The sequence below is a fragment of the Euleptes europaea genome, chromosome 16 (assembly GCF_029931775.1).
Source record: "Euleptes europaea isolate rEulEur1 chromosome 16, rEulEur1.hap1, whole genome shotgun sequence".
Lineage (NCBI taxonomy): Eukaryota > Metazoa > Chordata > Lepidosauria > Squamata > Sphaerodactylidae > Euleptes > Euleptes europaea.
The window spans coordinates 12905876-12923888 of record NC_079327.1 but is presented as its reverse complement, the minus strand read 5'-3'; the positions used below and the strand labels follow the sequence as shown (position 1 = coordinate 12923888).

The 18013-nt window shown below is 44.8% G+C and overlaps 1 protein-coding gene across 2 annotated transcripts in view; it reads left to right on the top strand.

Annotated features, from left to right (window-relative positions):
- The window catches only part of GPC6 (glypican 6), a 749807-nt gene that overhangs the window by 686472 nt on the left and 45322 nt on the right, over positions 1-18013 (top strand). For both annotated transcript variants that reach the window (XM_056861827.1, XM_056861829.1), the window contains exon 5: positions 17219-17349. In XM_056861827.1, the coding sequence (XP_056717805.1) occupies positions 17219-17349 (131 nt within the window). The remainder of the gene's footprint in view (positions 1-17218; positions 17350-18013) is intronic.

Genomic DNA, 18013 nt, shown 5'->3' with positions numbered 1-18013 from the left:
TGGAACACAGGCAGGACAATGCTGCTGCAGTTGTCTTGTTTGTGGGCTTCCTAGAGGCATTTGGTTGGCCACTGTGTGAACAGACTGCTGGACCTGGTGGACCTTGGTCTGATCCAACATGGCCTTTCTTATGTTCTTATGCTCTCATGAGCTAATATCATCATATCATAATTGCACCCAACAAGTTGAGATATACTGTCTCCTGTCTGGTACCAGATATAAGCTGAGAGAGCACTGTATAACTCAGAGGTGTCAAGCTGAATTGTTACGAGGGCCGGATATGACATAAATGTCCCTTGGTTGGGCTGGCCATGCCTCGCCAGCCCAGGTTGAGAGTGGGGGGAGGGTGGCTGCCTCGGCTGGCTTGTGGGCCAGATAGAGCTCTCAAGGGGCCTGATCTGGCCCTTGGGCCTTATGTTTGACACCCCTGGGTATAACGTCTTAGCGCTGTTCAGTTCTGATATGCTAAAGTGTTGTATTAGCAGCTTGTATAACTTGCCCTGACCTCAAGACCCCAGCCTAGCCCAATCTCATCAGATCTTGGAAGCTAAGTAGGGTTGGCCCTGGAAGTATTTGGGTTGGAGACCACCAATACCAGGAATACCAAGGTCATGATAATAGAGGCTGGTAATGGCAAATCACCTCTGAGCATCTCTTGCCTTGAAAACCCCATGAGCTCGCCGTAAGTCAGATGTGATCTGATTCCAAAAGCAAAACAAAAACCTTACATTGCAGCAGTAATCAGGTCAAGTATTTGGGCGTCCTGTTGTTAGATTAAAGGGAATCATTTTGTGCGAACTAATGCACCTTTATTTGATAAGAATTCACAAGATTGTAAGTGGGAAGGAAGTGGGATGTTCTTAGTACAGCTTGATTGCATGTATCCATCATATACATATTGATAGGGTTGCCAACCTCTAGGTACTACCTGGAGATCTCCGGCTATTACAACCGACCTCCAGCCGGCAGAGATCAGTTCACCTGGATAAAATGGCTGCTTTGGCAATTGGACTCTACGGTGTTGAAGTCCCTCCCCTCCCTAAACCCCGCTCTCCTCAGGCCCCGCACCAAAAATCTCCTGTTGGTGGCGAAGAGGGACCTGGCAACCCTGCATATTGAACTCACACAGGCTGTGTCCAGACTCCCATTTCTGTGGGTGCAAAGACTTCTGCCAGTGGAGTATGATTTTCCTGCCTCTGTCCTCATACGGCAGCCACAAATGCCCCCTGAATTCCTTTTCCTGAGGGACGGGGGTAGGGTTGCCAACCTCCAGGTGGAAGCTGGAGATCTCCCGCTATTGCAACTGACCTCCAGGCGACAGAGATCAGTTCACCTGGAGAGAATGGTCTCTATGGAAGGTGGAATCTATGGCATTATAGCCTGCTGAGCTCCCTCCCCTCCCCAAACCCTGCCCTCCTCAGGCTCCGCCTTCAAAATCTCCAGGTATTTTCCAACCTAGAGGTGGCAACCCTAATGTAGAACCAAAGAAGATAGGTATGGTTGCACTTCCCCATCACCCTTTGGTATTACCTCCGTTGCAGAATGTCTTGACAGGGGAGTGTCCTGTCTCTGAGGATTTCAAAGAGCCGATAGGAAGGAGGGGAAAAAATTCAGGTGCCCGCCTGAATTAATTTGCATTTCCTGAAGGACCATCTCTGTTGGCTTCTGAGTGCTGGAGTCTCTGAGGAACCTATTATAGAGCTAGTCTTTTCCTGTACTAGTTAGAATGCTTTTAGGACTCATTTAGTACTAATGCTTTTACTACCTGTTTTAAAAGGGCACATCATAGTCTTCTATAGGTCTAGAGTAGCTCTAATTATAACTGCGCGCAAACCTGAATTCGGGAATGGAATAATGTAGGACCATAAAGACATACTCCTTCAAATGTGCATTATCATAAATATTTTTTTAATCATCACGCTATAATTTCTCTGCATGAACAAGAGGGCTGTCAAAACATGCAATAGGTAATTAATCCTCATGAAGTGTTGTTTGGTAAGCATACAATAGTGCCTACTTTTGGGGAAGCAGTGATAAGTGCATTCGTTTCAAAAGGGTTTAAATCTGCAGCTTAAGTGTCCACCGCAGGGGCTTAGGAAGGAAGGAAGGAAGGAAGGAAGGAAGGAAGGAAGGAAGGAAGGAAGGAAGGAAGGAAGGAAGGAAGGAAGGAAGGAAGGAAAGAGGTCTGCCTTCTTCCTGTCCACTGTTCATCAATGCCAGAACTATATTTTATGGAGAAGGCATGGCTGCCATAGGGTTGCCAGGTCCCTCTTCACAACCGCCGGGAGGTTTTTTGGGCGGAGCCTGAGGAGAGCGGGGTTTGGGGAGGGGAGGGACTTCAATGCCATAGAGTCCAATGGTCAAAGCAGCCATTTTCTCCAGGGGTACTGACCTCTATCTGCTGGAGATCAGTTGTAAATAGCAGGAGATCTTCTGCTAGTGCCTGGAGGTTAAGCAACCAAAATAAACACCACTGCACTGATACCACAGGTAAGGAGGAAAAGTGCAGGAATTGCTGGAATTACTGAGATATAACGGACAACACACAAGTGTGACAAAGTGTATCAAAGTGTACAAATTAACATATAACAAACACACAATATAATACAAAACTCTATCAAAGTCAAAGGACAAATTAACATATAACAAACACACAATATAATATAAAACTCTATCGAAGTCCAAGGATTTTGATAGAGTTTTTGTATTATATTGTGTTTGTTATATGTTAATTTGTACACTTGATACACTTTGATACACTTTGTCACACTTGTGTGTTGTCCATTATATCTCAGTACCTGGAGGTTGGCAACCCTCGGAATGGGAAAGCTCAGAACATGATGGCCTTTGGTATTCCTACTTGTTACAGGAGAGAAAAGGAAGCGAGGCAGGGCTGGTGTTTACAGCATCTTGTTCCAGTCTCCCTGGATAGATCATTCCTGGCTTCATTAGGTCATATTTTGTATAATTTAAAACCCTTGTGGGTATAACCTGTTCAGCTCTCTTTGAGGCCCAACAGCTGTCTGCACTCGGTGTGTTTAGTTCACGCACAGTTGTTTCTGTCCAGGAAAAACGGCAAAAGAACTTCATAAAGCTGATTTTGAAGCCTTAAAGCTACTCTTTTCTTCATACTGTCACGAAAAAATTTAGTGATCCAATAAGAATTCCAGATACTGTTGTCTCCCATACCTAACCATGGTCAGAGTTGGCCCTCATTATAGTAGCCCATTTTGGGTTGCCAACCTCCAGGTTGACTGAAAAGGCTAGATATCCGGGACTGCCTTTTGTGCATGTATCAGTTGTGCTATGAAGATTCATACACGTTGAATGCTGAACCATCTTGGGCAAGCATCTACTCTTCCATTACAGCCTGAAATTAACAAGGACATTTCTACCTTGTGGCTGGGAAGCTACATTGTTCCCTGGACTGGGAGAATTGGTGACTACAAGTGGACATAGCATATTGGACTATTAGTGGATTGCACATGAGGGGTTTTCTTTTTTGATCTTGATATTATATAGGATTGTGATTATTTGGTTTGTGCTTTACACTTGTGACTAATAACATAGAATACTGTACTTACCTTCTGAGCTGTTTATTCCTATACCTATACTGAGTTCATACTATAACCTCCAGGTACCAGCTGGAGATCTCCTGCTATTACAACTGATCTCCAACCAATAGAGATCAGTTCACCTGGAGGAAATGGCCGCTTTGGCAATTAGACTCTATGGCGCTGAAGTCCCTTCCCTCCCCGAACCCCACCCTCCTCAGGCTCCGCCCCAAAAACCTCCCGCCAGTAACAAAGAGGGACCTGGCAACCCTACCGCTTTTACCAGCTAGAGCAGTGTTTCCTGTGAGACCAGAAAGTAAGGAAAAGGGGGGGGTGGACTTTTCAGGGATCAGGGAATACCATCTCTTTCAGCCCACTGGTGTAAACTAAACAAAAAAAAACTTTGTGCTTGGTGTAGATGTTTCCCTGCAGTTGTTCCTTTTGGCTAGTCCACAGGTGGTAGTCCACAGGTAGAGCCAATTGAGCATCCCTCAGGTTGCTGGTTGAAGAATGACTTGTGTACTTGACTCCTGGTAGACAACTCTCTAGTTGCTGGTGGAAGAATGACTTGTGCACTTGACTCCTGGCGATCACTTTCCATCACGAGCCTCAGAATATGAGCCCTGTAATTGCTTGCAGTACATTCGTTTTGTAAAATAACTTCCTTCACTTTTAGGAGCACCTCATGTATCACCTGGAGTTCAATTAGACTACATTGGAAGCAAGCCAGTGCCTTTAAAATACCAAGAGCCCTTTCTGGGAAACATCTGGCAAAGCTCTAACTGAACCACCTTTAGAAAATTAGTCTGCCAAAAACTCTGAAGGGAAGTGAAAAACTGAATGGTGGTGTCAAATGCGTTTTTTGCAAAATGAGAAACTAACGAGATATGAATGTGCTGGCAGCCGTCCAAGGGTATTTCAGCATGGATGTTCAGTGCATTCACACAGCACATATGCACTGGGGACCCTGGCTCCATACAGATGGTAGGTGAAATTGTAATGCTGAACAGTCTAATCTGCTGGTATGCCGCTATTAGTAGGGGTTGCCTTCGGATATTAATTAATCAAAACCCAAACTCATAAAAATGCTCCATTTGTTAATATAGCTATTATAATGCAAACTGCCCCCCCCCCCCGCAAAAAAAAGACATGGTAATATTTGGAAATCTTCAGATCTCGCTGCGTTCTGGCACCCTGCTGTCTGGTTTAGAGTTCATGGAGGTCAGAGGGAGAGAGAGGAAAGGGCAATTCAAAATCATAGAGTTGGAAGGTACCAACAAGGTCATCTAGTCCAACCCCCTGCACAATGCAGGAAATTCACAACTACCTCCCCCCCTACATCCCCAGTGATCCCCATCCATGCCCAGAAGATGGCCACGATGCCCTCCCTCTCATGATCTGCTTAAGGTCATAGAATCAGCATTGCTGATAGATGGCCATCTAACCTCTTCTTAAAAACCTCCAGGGAAGAGAGCGTACCACCTCCCGAGGAAGTCTGTTCTACTGAGGAACAGCTCTAACTGTTAGAAAATTCTTCCTAATGTCTCGACGAAAACTCTTTTGATTTAATTTCAACCCGTTGGTTCTGGTTTGACCTTCTGGGGCAACAGAAAACAACTCAGCACCATCCTCCATATAACAGCCCTTCAAGTACTTGAAGATGGTTCTCGTATCCCCTCTCAGTCTTCTCCTCTTCAGGCTAAACATACCCCGGCTCCTTCAACCTTTCCTCATAGGACTTGGTCTCCAGACCCCTCACCATCTCCGTTGCCCTCCTCTGGACACGTCTACATCTTTCTTAAATTATTTCTTAAATTATTAAATTATTTCTTAAATTATTTCTAAAAATATATGTGACTGAGAAGGATTATTGCCAGTTAGCAGAATTATACGTAGATCTTGCCACCAAAATGACTGTGCCAATATGCAGCACGGTTTATACCAATTAGATTGCCGGCTCACTGGCCCGGGGAGGGTTTTGTGACACAGCCATTGACGCCTGTTTGTCTGCTAGTCTGTTCTCTCTGCTCTCGTGATGCACCTGCTTGCACAAAGGCCAAGGTTTTGATTGCAGATGCTGGCATGTAGGCAGACCGGAGGAGGCAAATTTAGGCAAACGCTATACCTCTCCCCTCTGGGCACCTGGGGCCATCTGCATGCTGTATGGAATGCCTGTGTATTGCAACCAGTGACAAAAGAGAGTGATACAGAATGGCACAGCTCAGGGCCAAACCAGACAACCCGTAAGAGCAAAATGTTTTCCTGAGAGATAACGGGGATTAGAAGTGCAGCTGCTTAGTCAATAGGGTGGCCAACCTCCAGGTGGTGGCTGGAAATCTCCTGCTATTACAACTGATCTCCAGGCGATAGAGATCAGTTCACCTGGCAGAAAATGGCTGCTTTGGCTTTTGGACTCTATGGCATCGAAGTCCCTCCCCTCTTCAAACCTTGCCCTCCTCAGGCTCTGCCCCCAAAATCTCCAGGAATTTCCCAACCTGGGGGGTGAGAGATTCAAAACAGATAAAAGGAAGTTTTTTTTTCACACAACGCATAGTTACATTGTAGAACTCCCTGCCCCAAAATGTGGTGATGGCTGCCAATTTGGAAGGCTTTAAGAGGGGAGTGGACATATTCATAGAGGAAAGGGGTAGGGGTATTCATGGCTACTAGTTAAAATGGATGCTAGTCATGATGCATACCTATTCTCTCCAGGATCAGAGGAGCATGCCGAATATATTAGGTGCGGTGGAGCACAGGCAGGACGGTGCTGCTGCCGTCGTCTTGTTTGGGGGCTTCCTAGAGGCACCTGGTTGGCCACTGTGTGAATAGACTGCTGGACTTGATGGGTCTTGGTCTGATCCAGCAAGGCTTTTTCTTATGTCCTTATGTAACCTGGAGCTGGCAACCCTAACCAAACAGGATATTAGGGTGGACTAAACGTCTTTTCCCCTTGGTGAAAAAAGGAGTAGCTGGCAATAGGGTTGCTCCTCGCCATATTCCCAAGGGTCAACAGGATTCTCGGGATCAGCATTGGGGAGGGGGCTGCAGAAAGCAGGGGGGGAGATAGGAAAGATTTGTTCTTCTAGCAGAGACCCACTGATGGTCCATTTGATTCAAGACAGTATCAGAGACTATCCTGTGAAGGGGGGTATTGATGTTTTTTTAAAAAAAAATACAGCCACACCAAGAAAATGAAAACCTTTCTGCGTACAACTGCAGCAGGCAAAAATATTCAGCTCTGTTAAAAAAAGGCTGAGAGCAATAAAAATGAAAAGTGGTCTTTGAGGGGTTGATTTACGAGGAAAGATTTCCAGAGATAAATATGTATACTTTGGGCAAATATTGACTTAGCAAGTGTATGGCAGCTGTCTGCCAGTATTTGAAAGATGTAAACATGAAAAAGAAGGGTGGGGGAGTCCAACTGCATATAAACAGGGATATCTGGCCCAAAAAGAGCGAAGAAATATTGTGCTAAAGAACAGAAGGGAAATTCTTGACACTGAGGTACGTTTGATACTGACAGGAACTCATGGCCGTTTTGGCACCTGAACCATTTTAAAATGAGAATAGAAGCCGTGATGGAGAATATATACAGCAAGTTAAAAACCTCGCTGGCAAGGGACTGGTTGGCCCCAAAGATTTTTTTTCCTAGCACTAATTTTGGTGTGTGTGTGTGTGTAAATGATATATTTATTATGTATAAATATCAAAACATTAGGAAATGTATATGCTCTGTGCCTGTAATATACAACTGGGTAAGAGACGCTTCACAGTAACCAAATCCCTACACCGTAAATAGGTTTGTAGAAAAAACATGTTTTAGTTCATTACAAGGCAGGTACTACAGGTGGGTTTCATAGGATAATTTGTGTGAAATGGCTTCAAGTGGCCAACAGAGCAATATACAGACTAGGGAAGAAAAATACCCCATACAATACATAATTATAATGACAACTGCATTTTTAAATAGAATTAAAAATATAATATATATATATATACAGTATTGTAATGCTATAGCAGTTATACCGAGTTCCTTCAACTTGGAACTAATTTCTGTGATCACAAATAGATAAAAGGTGCGGTAAATTCGGGAAAAGTTTCCTCTCCCCTACATTCACACACCCATCAAGGAAAGAATAGTTTGGAGATAAAATTTCCCCCAACTGTTTGCTATTTGATAATATCTCATCAAAAGAAAGGCCAGGCCAGTGCATGGGTAGGAATTACGCAGACACGACAGAAGACATGTTAAAAAAAAATTATTCCAATAAGCCACAATAAAAATTTAAACAGGAGGTACAGCAGGCAGCAGATGCTGGCCGAACAGTTAGAGCAATAATTTACAAAGTGTACTGTCTGTGGTTTTTGCAGAGGACTCGTCTGTGCGGGCAGGTAAGAGATACGAGCGTGCTACGTGTTCTCAGCAAGAAAGCCAAAGTTCAGTGAATGTATAAGCTTGGTTGGGTGGAATGTCACAGACTGGCTTTCTTTAGTGTCAGCAGAAATCGGTCGCATTTAGAAAACGGAAGGGAAAAAATGGTTGCAGCGCTGACACCAAACAGAGGGTGGCCAACCTCCAAGTACTAGCTGGAGATCTCCTGCTGTTACAACTGGACGTGTTTATGGAGGATAGGGCTACTAGTAAAAATGGCTACTAGTAAAAATGGATAGTAGTCCTGATGCATACCTATTCTCTCCAGTATCAGAGGAGCATGCCTATTGTGTTAGGTGATTTGGAACACAGGCAGGACGGTGCTGCTGCAGTCGTCTTGATTGTGGGCTTCCTGTTTGGCCACTGTGTGAACAGACTGCTGGACTCAATGGACCTGGGTCTGATCCACCATGGCTTTTCTTATGTTCTTATATTCTTAAGATACTTGCCAGAACATACCGTACAGAAGCATTATCACCAAAGCCCTATGACTGTTGTGTCTTCTTTCAGCAATAGATACAAATCTTCTTTCAATTTAAGAAGCATGTGGAGTGAAAAAATCACACAAAGCCAGCTGGGACTGGGTGACCTTGGGCTAGTCACACATTCTCAGCCCCAACTTGAGCCCAAGGATTTCTGTGGTGGCAAACGGTTGGCCGGCCATCGCAGTGACGCTCTTGCCAAAGTGGACTGAATTAAATTATTTGGAATTGATAATGCTCAGATAGATTAAGCCATGAGTGGGTTTTGTTTGGACTGTTTTTATTAATATATCTTCAAGGAGAATGTCATTTGCTGGAACCTGTAAAGAGGTTCAAGTTGCCAAGTGTCCAATCCGCTGCAGAAAACCCACCGCTGATCTGCAGAAACTCATTTTCTTGCTATCAGCTCGTACGCGACTGCAAAAGCCTGCCAATATTTTTCACTCTTTATGTCCTATGTGGTTGGAGGATAATTTCTTGAACTGCTCAACGCAGAGGGCGAGAGACAAGCATAACAGGATTGATGGAAAATCTTTCTTCATTGTAGTTGGAGAAAGGAAGCAAATAAACTCTTTAAGTGTTATTCGTCTATTCCTTTTATTGTTGTTTCTTCCCAAGCTGTTTGGCTGACAACGTACTTGACGGTTCATCAGCCTATCGATGCATATCCGGGAAAGGGACAGGGGCCGATTGTAGCCCTGATCCAGCAGCTCTGATGCACGCAATTGCAAATGCTCCCCAATGTGAACACTGAACTCCCATGCGAACGGCAGGTTTGCCAAGCGTTTAAATTATTTTTAAATGACTATATATAAGCAGTCTAAAATGGTTTTCTGCAAGTCAGCTTCTTCCCACAGTGACAGGGCTGTGTATAAATTCCTAGCCAGTGTGGTGTAGTGCTTAAGAGCGGTAGCTTGGAGCGGTGGACTCTGATCTGGAGAACCAGGTTCGATTCCCCACTCCTCGACATGAGCAGCGGACGCTAATCTGGTGAACTGGGTTGGTTTCCCCACCCCTTCACACAAAGCCAACTGGGTGACCTTGGGCTAGTCACACTCTCTCAGCCCCACCTACCTCACAGGGTGTCTGTTGTGGGGAGGGGAAGGGAAGGTGATTGTAAGCCGGTTTGATTCTTCCTGAAGTGGTAGAGAAAGTTGGCATACAAACGGAAGCTGACTGAGAGCTCGAGCAGGCGAGGCCTCCTTATATGCCAGGAAGCTGGACCTGAGTGAAAACCCCAGGTGTGGCCTCAAGGAGGCCCACCCACTGGGAGCCTCGATCCCTATTGGCTCGTTCAAACGAGGCTTCCAGCCAAACGGGGCGGTCACACAGCCCTAACACATGGCGATGGACTAGATGCCGCATTAACGCATCGCCACCGCCCTGATCGGACACGGGGAAGCCCGGCTCCGGCCAGCAGCCCTGGGCGGGCTCCCTGGGCGGGCTCCCCTCTGGCTCGACCACACCCTCCCCAGCACCACCCGGCAACCTGGGGATATGCAGTGAGTCGAAGCCGCTTAAGTCGGCATATAAAAACCAACTCTTCTTCTTCTTCTTCCAATATGTGCTAATACAGGAAGAAAAAAATTGCTCTTCTGTCAACATTGTTAATACCCCAAACAACTCCATCTCTTAGACCAGAAACTACCCCCGCACACGCTTGAGATATTGATCACATTTGCCAAAACAAGGCATGGTCCATTTCCTGGCTTTGTGCCTACCATGAATGCCCAAAGCTGCATGAGTAGAGTTGCCAGGTTCCTCTTCACCACTGGCGGGAGGTTTTTGGGGCGGAGGCTGAGGAGGGTGGGGTTTGGGGAAGGACTTCAATGCCATAGAGTCCAATAGCCAAAGCGGTCATTACTCCAGGTGAACTGATCTCTATTGGCTGGAGATCAGTTGTAATAGTAGGAGATCTCCAGCTAGTACCTGGAGGTTGGCAACCCTATCCGGAACAGTGATGTACGTGTGCAAAGTTTAATATCGCAGTGTTTGTTCCTTGGCATTGTTGTTAGCCTGGCCTTGAAATCTTCTCTTCATGAAAGAAAGATCAGTCAACCTAACCCTTCGGGTCTGAAACCATGCTGTTCTTCAGCACCAGAAGGCAGCCAAGCAGTTGCCATTTGCCATAAATAACATCTTTGATTTGAAAGATAAACCATATGCCCCTTTTAAAAAGCAGGACGTCTTGGCAGGGCTCCTAATAGTGATTTTGGGGGAGGGGGTGGAATCGGGAGTTGGGGGAGAAGATCTGCACATAATGAAACGTAGCACAAAGCAGGGTTGTCTGTCTCTCGCTCCTTGAATTCCATTTGTAGATTTGAAAATGTCTTCTGATTAATGCATTTTGTGTCTTAAAGCGCTCAGTTTATTGAAGCAATGAATGGCTGCATTTGAACGGGATTATTTGAATTGTGTACGGTAATTGAATTAATGACAATTACCGTTTTGCATTTATTTCCATTTTCATTGACTCCTTAGTTTTGTTTTCTTTTTAAACTGAATTGTTTTTTAAAAAATCTTAATGATGCAAAGGCTTAAATGCCTTTCTTTAGTTTATTGATCTCTGACCGTAAAGCTCGGAATGAGTGCTAATATTTAGAAGCAAAATATTTGACTATTTAGAGAACAGCTCGTTCAACCATAAATATTAATTTCACTGGGGAGAACTACGCACATTTGTACTCTGTGCCTTTGCAATCAATGGGACCTCACAGGGCTTGCATTTTCCTCCATGGCATATTTCTTCTTCTAAAAAATTAATTATTCCTTTACCTGTACCTGTTTGAAAAGAACCTCCTTGTCTTTACATCTTAGCTTCGCTAAGGTCCAGGGATCCAAATTGCCTTCTGTTTAGACTAATGGTCAAAAATTTTGGCTTGGATCCCACCTAGAATTTCCATAGACCCAAATGGGGGGGGGGGGGGCGTGCTGATCTATCCCTCCACAGCAGCCAACTCCAATACACACTAAATAATGTTCATTGGAGAGAATATAAGAACATAAGAAAAGCCATGTTGGGTCATCAAGGGCCATCAAGTCCATCAGTCTGTTCACACAGTGGCCAACCAGGTGCCTCTAGAAAGCCCACAAACAAGATGACTGAAGCAGCATTATCCTGCCTGTGTTTCACAGCACCCAATATATTCGGCATGCTCCTCTGATCCTGGAGAGAACAGGTATGCATCATGACTAGTATCCATTTTTACTAGTAGCCATGAATACCTCTCTCCTCCATGAACATGTCCACTCCCCTCGTAAAACCTTCCAAGTTTCACTTTCAGACATGTCAAATAATGCACTTTCAATCCACTTTCAATGCACTTTGAAACTTGGCAAAATCCACTTGCAAACTATCGTTAAAGTATACTGAAGGTGGATTGAAAGAGCATTATTTGGCATGTGGAAGTGCCCTAAGAAAGCCTTTCATCATGAGATGCTGGAGCCCATGAAATCTGCACAGGGCTCTTTGCCACTTTTTACAGAATCAGCTCTATGGTTCCCCTGATTCTGGCTTGCAAATAAATATTCCTTCTTCGTGCCCTTTCCACACTACTCCAGATTTGTATATCGATTCAGAGTGGCTTATATATCACTTTAGAAAGGAAAGGGAGAAATTATGTGCTAGAGGAAAAAGGGTTCCTTTCTGCAATCTTTTCATTCCCCCAAGCCAACAGAGGAGAAGTTGGCTCGGGGCCCAGTATACTCATAGATGGCCCATAATTCAGCATTAGTTTTACAGTTTCCCATTAAAACATCTCTAATCCTCCCCATGTATAATAAGTCAGTGTTGTGAGACTTCATTCTTCTTTCAAGAGGAGAAATGTCGTCCCATGATTTACCAGTCATGAAAACCGCACTGGAGGGGTGGGGACAAAGAACACGAGAAATGGCCTACGATTTCTTTGCGGTATAAAGGTGAGAACTGGCTGCAGTTCCCAAGAAAGACAGAAAGCCAGCGTGCTTCTCCGCATTATCAATCTACCCATTAACTTCTAGAGAAATATGCAGCTGAGCTCGTTTACATTTTCAGGAAATCCCATCTCTGCATCAACATTTTAAAATTCAGCATGAAGTTCTTTAGGAACCTTTGGATGCTACTTTCTCCTCCCATCTCAACAGAATTAAGGGCTGGCTCAACATTTTTTAATTTTTTTTTTGTAGCAATGGTCAAATTAAAATTTCCCCTTTTTTAGTTTTCTTAAGTGCCGACAAGCATAACAATTAGGATTGCCAACTTCCAGGTAATAGCTGGAGATCTCCTGCTATTACAACTGATCTCCAGCCAACAGAGATCAGTTCACCTGGAGAAAATGGCCACATTGGCCATTGGACTCTATGGCATTGAAGTCCCTTCCCACATCCTGCCCTCCTCAGGCTCTGCCCCAAAAACCTCCCACCGGTGGTGAAGAGGGACCCTGGCAACCCTAATAACAATAGTATGTTAACAGTGCAATCCTAAATAGAGTAATACACTGAAAGAGTTGTACATTGATTTCAGTAGATTTAGAAAGCTGGAAGTCTATTTAAGATTGCATATTAAACTATCATGGATTGAATGGGATACTATTTTCTGATACTCATTTGGAACGTCTGCCATTTCTGCACTTCCTTTCCTTGATGCAGCGAAGACCAAAACATTCTCAGTTGCCCACCCTGGACTACCAAGGTTATTAAGGATATTTTTGACAATCTAATCTAGTTCAATGTGACCAGAAATACAGGCAGCAGCATGCTTTCTATCTCTTTCTAAGGCATTTACAAAGTTTACAGTTCAGTCCTATGCATTTACTCTTCTTTAAGCCCACTGACATCAATGGTCTCGGAATGGATTAATTCTGCATAGGATTGCCCTGTTAGACAGATGCATTTGAATTTTGGCACCCCCAAACAATTGCTTGGTGGTGGACGGGGCCGTCAAGTCACAGCTGACTTATGACAACCTTAAACATGTGTACCCAGAAGTAAATCCCATTGAGCTGAATGGGACTTACTCCTTACTACGTGCGCTTGGGATTGCAGCCTTAGGATTCACACCATGAGGCTTACACGTTTTTTCAGCATTTCTGTAAAAGGTGGTCAAAGCTTTGAGTACAAAGCTGAATGTTATTGGCATTCAGTCTAGTACGGAGGTCAAAGGGAGCTCTCCACTTGGAGCGATGAATGTTCTTTTTTTAATATAGAGAAAAGGAGCCCACTGCTTGAATGTGCTTTGAGGGTAGAATGATAGACAGCATATAGTTTTGGAATGATGAATTTGCTGGCAGGGTCAAAGGTGGTTCGAGGCGCCCTGAAAATACAGTAGCATGCACGTCCCTGCCTTCTTTTTGATTCTACATAATGTAATACTCTTGAGTGTGGCGCCGTGTAATTAGACAAACGAGCTTGCCTAACCCCAGCATAGCCCTCCAATACGTCTTCTGACAGACGGCATCCAGCTGCATTTTGTAGAAAGCGCCGAGCATAAAACATGGCTTGTACCTGGACGTCATGGCAGGAATCCAATATTTATCCCCTGTTTGTATGGCAAGGAAATGGGGGTCTTTGGGGGTCAGAGAGAACAGATGCTTTAATTATAGGATCCCACTATATCACATCAAAGTTTTTCACCAGCTTGTGCAAAACTCCAGACTGTACCCGGCGGGTTCATTTCGACCCGCTTTCATTTCTTCTGATGGATGTCTACGTATGAATTGTCTAGCAAATTATATGTTTCAGGTGTCAAGAATAAAAGGGACATTTTCTCCTGTGCTGCGTGAGGCAATTGTCTATGACATCTAATATTAATGCAGTTTTTAAGCCCGGCTGCCTCCTCCCCCTCCTTCTTAGATAAGTACAACCGGAGATTGGTTTTCTGGAGAAAAGTTTTCTACATTTTTTCTGACTATTGCATATGGAGCCTGGTGGCCCTTGTGAGGGCAGAAAGACAAGATATAAATGTTGTAAATAAATAATAATAATAATGCATGAAGGATCTTTGCATGGTTCTTGTAGGTTATCCGGGCTGTGTGACTGTGGTCTTGGTATTTTATCACACAGCCCGGATAACCTACAAGAACCAATGCACTCTGACTGTGAAAGCCTTCGACAAGATCTTTGCATGATCTTTGCAGAAAAGAGCAACCAAAATGATCAGGGGACTAGAGCAACTGCCTCTTGAGGAGCGGTTAAAACACTTAGGGCTGTTTAGCTTGGAAAGGAGGCGGTTAGGGAGAGGCATGATAGAGGTCTATAAAATTATGCATGGTATGGAGAGAGTGGACAGGGAGAAAATCATAATCTCATAATACTAGAATGTGGGGTCATCTGCTGAAGCTGCAGGATGAGAGATTCAAAACAGATAGAAGGAAGTATTCCTTCACACAATGCATAGTTAAATTGTGGAACTCCCTGCCTCAGGATGTGTTGATGGCTGCCAATTTGGAAGACTTTAAGAGGGGAGAGAATGTGTTCATGGAGGAGAGGGGTATTCGTGGCTACTAGTAAAAATGGATACCAGTCATGATGCATACCTATTCTCTCCAGTGTCAGAGGAGCATGCCTATTATATGAGGTGCTGTGGAGCACAGGCAGGATGGTACTGCAGTTATCTTGTTTGTGGGCTTCCTAAAGGCACCTGGTTGGCCACTGTGTGAACAGACTGTTTATGTTCTTATGATGTTGTAGCCCTCTCCCGGGCGCCATCGTGCCCACTAGCCCCTCCCATGACCCCCAACCTCCCACCATGCCTTACAGTGCAATTCTAAGAAGGTCTACTGAGAATCCCACTCAAGTCAACTCAATGGGGCTTCTTCCCAGGGGTGTGTTCTCAAGATTGCACTATTACAGACTGAATATTAGAGGTAAATGTACCAATGACTAGGGTTGCCAACCTCCAGGTGGGACCTGGAGTGCTCCAGGAATGACAACTGGTCTCCCGACTACAAAGATCATTAGCCCTGGAGAAAATGGTGGCTTCAGAGTGGTAGACTGCATGGCATCATCTCAGCTGAGCTCCCTTCCCAAACTCCACCCTCCACATTATCCACCCCAAAATCTCCAGGAATTTCCCAACATGGAGTTGGCAAGCCTACCACTGACTGCACTCAGATGAAAGGCCTACAGGTGCACCTCAGACAGATAGCGTGGTGTAGTGGTTAAGAGCGGTGGTTTGGAGCGGTGGAGTCTGATCTGGAGAACCGGGTTTGATTCCTCCACATGAGTGGCAGAGGCTAATCTGGTGAACCAGGTTCGTTTCCCCACTCCTACACACGAAGCCAGCTGGGTGACCTTGGGCAAGTCACAGCTCTGTTAGAGCTCTCTCAGTCCCACCTACCTCACAGGGTGATGGTTGTGGGGAGGGGAAGGGAAGGTGATTGTAAGCCAGTTTGAGTCTCCCTTAAATGGTAGAGCAAGTCGGCATATGAAAACCAACTCTTCTTCTCATTCACCACAGAGAAACATGCCAGTCATGCCGGACAGACTTGCGCTAAGAGGCCACAGTCAACAGGCGGCACTAACACAGGTGTATGTGCCTGAACACAAAGGCACATGTGATAAATCCCAGTCTATGATCCAACAGACCATACCACAACACAACAGTGATGCTTAGCTTCCCTGCACACCCAGACGGTCGGACCAGAACCAAAGGGTTGAAATTAAATCAAAAGAGTTTCCATCTAGACATTAGGAAGAATTTTCTAACAGAGTGGTTCCTCAGTGGAACAGGCTTCCTTGGGAGGTAGTAAATGCTCCTTCCCTGGAGGTTTTAAAGCAGAGACTAGATGGCCATCTGTCCGTAATGCTGGTTCTATGACCTTAGGCAGATCATGAGAGGGAGGGCATCGTGGCCATCTTCTGGTCATGGAGTAAGGGTCGCTGGTGGTGTGGGGAGGAGGTAGTTGTGAGTTTCCTGCATTGTGCAGGGGGTTGGACTAGACAACCCTGGTGGTCCTTTCCAACTCTATGATTCTATGATTCTACACCTATGGGCCCTGTGCACAGTTGGAACAATGCGTACCTTATGCATGCACACTTTGGTAAGACTTAAGTTGTCTTCAGTATTTCCTTGCTCATCCTTTCTCTTACTAATAGCACATTTAAGTAGACTCGGGTTTTTTGACAGCTGTGCCACAATGCACTCCATCCTTCCATACAGGAGACATGCCTGGTTTCTGTTATCCCTCCACACGATGAGGGCTGTGACCATGGCTCAGTGGTAGAGCATCTACTTTGTGGTCCCGGTTTCAATCTCTGGAATTTCCAGTTTAAAAAGGTCTGGTGTGTCAACAACCTCTGCCTGAGACCCTGGAGATCCAATGCCAGGATGGACAGAGCTGAACTTGATAGACCAATGGTCTGAAAGACCTCTTCCTGTGACCATGGAGAGCTGCTGCAGGTCAGAATAGGCAGTACTTACCCAGATAGACCAGTGGTTAGCCTCAGTATAAGGCATCTTTGTGTGCTTGTTGTGGGAACGGACCATGGCTCAGTGGCAGAGTATCTACTTTGCACTCAGAAGGTCCAGGGTTCGATCCCTGGTTCATGTCCAGTTTTAAAAGATCAGGTAGGAGGTGATGTGAAAGAGCTTCACCTGACACCTTGGAGAGCTGCTTCAGTCAGATTACTGGCCTTACGGTCTGACCAAATAAATATAAGGCAGCTTCACGTGTTCACGGTTCTGAAGCTTTGTTATCTTTGGCTGGACACATTTTCATCTAGACACTTCAGTTGCTGATTGTCTGACGGCTGGCTCCTTTGTTTTCTAACAGATGCTATGCTTTTGGTAGCGGAGAGATTAGAGGGACCATTCAACATCGAATCGGTTATGGATCCTATTGACGTCAAAATTTCCGAAGCTATCATGAACATGCAAGAAAACAGTATGCAGGTCTCAGCAAAGGTATACAGAACGTTTTTAGTACTAAAAGCCTCCGCCTTATAAACAGTTTATACTGTTGCATTTTGGGGGAGGGGATGCCTGTAAGATTCTTAAATGTAGGTGTTTTCCTAGCTTTGCAGGTCTTGTGTATAGGGTGAAATGTGGGTCTTGAAGTGGCAACTGGGGGGATGATATATGAGGAATGTTTGGCTTGGAGACTGCTGGTGCAAAGATTCCCAACAGGAAAGTGTGGGTCCAGTGAGCAACGAACCTCAGGTAAAATTCCCATGCATAAATGACCTATACCAGTATGTTACTTGCTCACTTATATTACTGTTCTTTTGACTCAAAGGTCTTGAACAGATCAAAATATAATCCCTCTTGCAAGCAATCACTGCAGCTAAATATTCAGAGACTGTTAAGCTACTTTTCCGATCCTTATCAGGAAAGAAAAACTAGACAGTTTTTTGAGATGGTAAACTCACATAACCTATTAAGAGGGAGGACAAATAAATACTTTTCTCTCAAATCAGACCCGATTTCACATAAAATATGTGCTAAGGACTCAAGCTGACCAGATCCATATTTACAAACTCTGCCCGAATACACTGTGCCTGGGAATCGGCCTTCCAGTATGGCTAAGGGGAAAGAATTTAACTGAGCGGGCATAAATTCTCTTCTATAA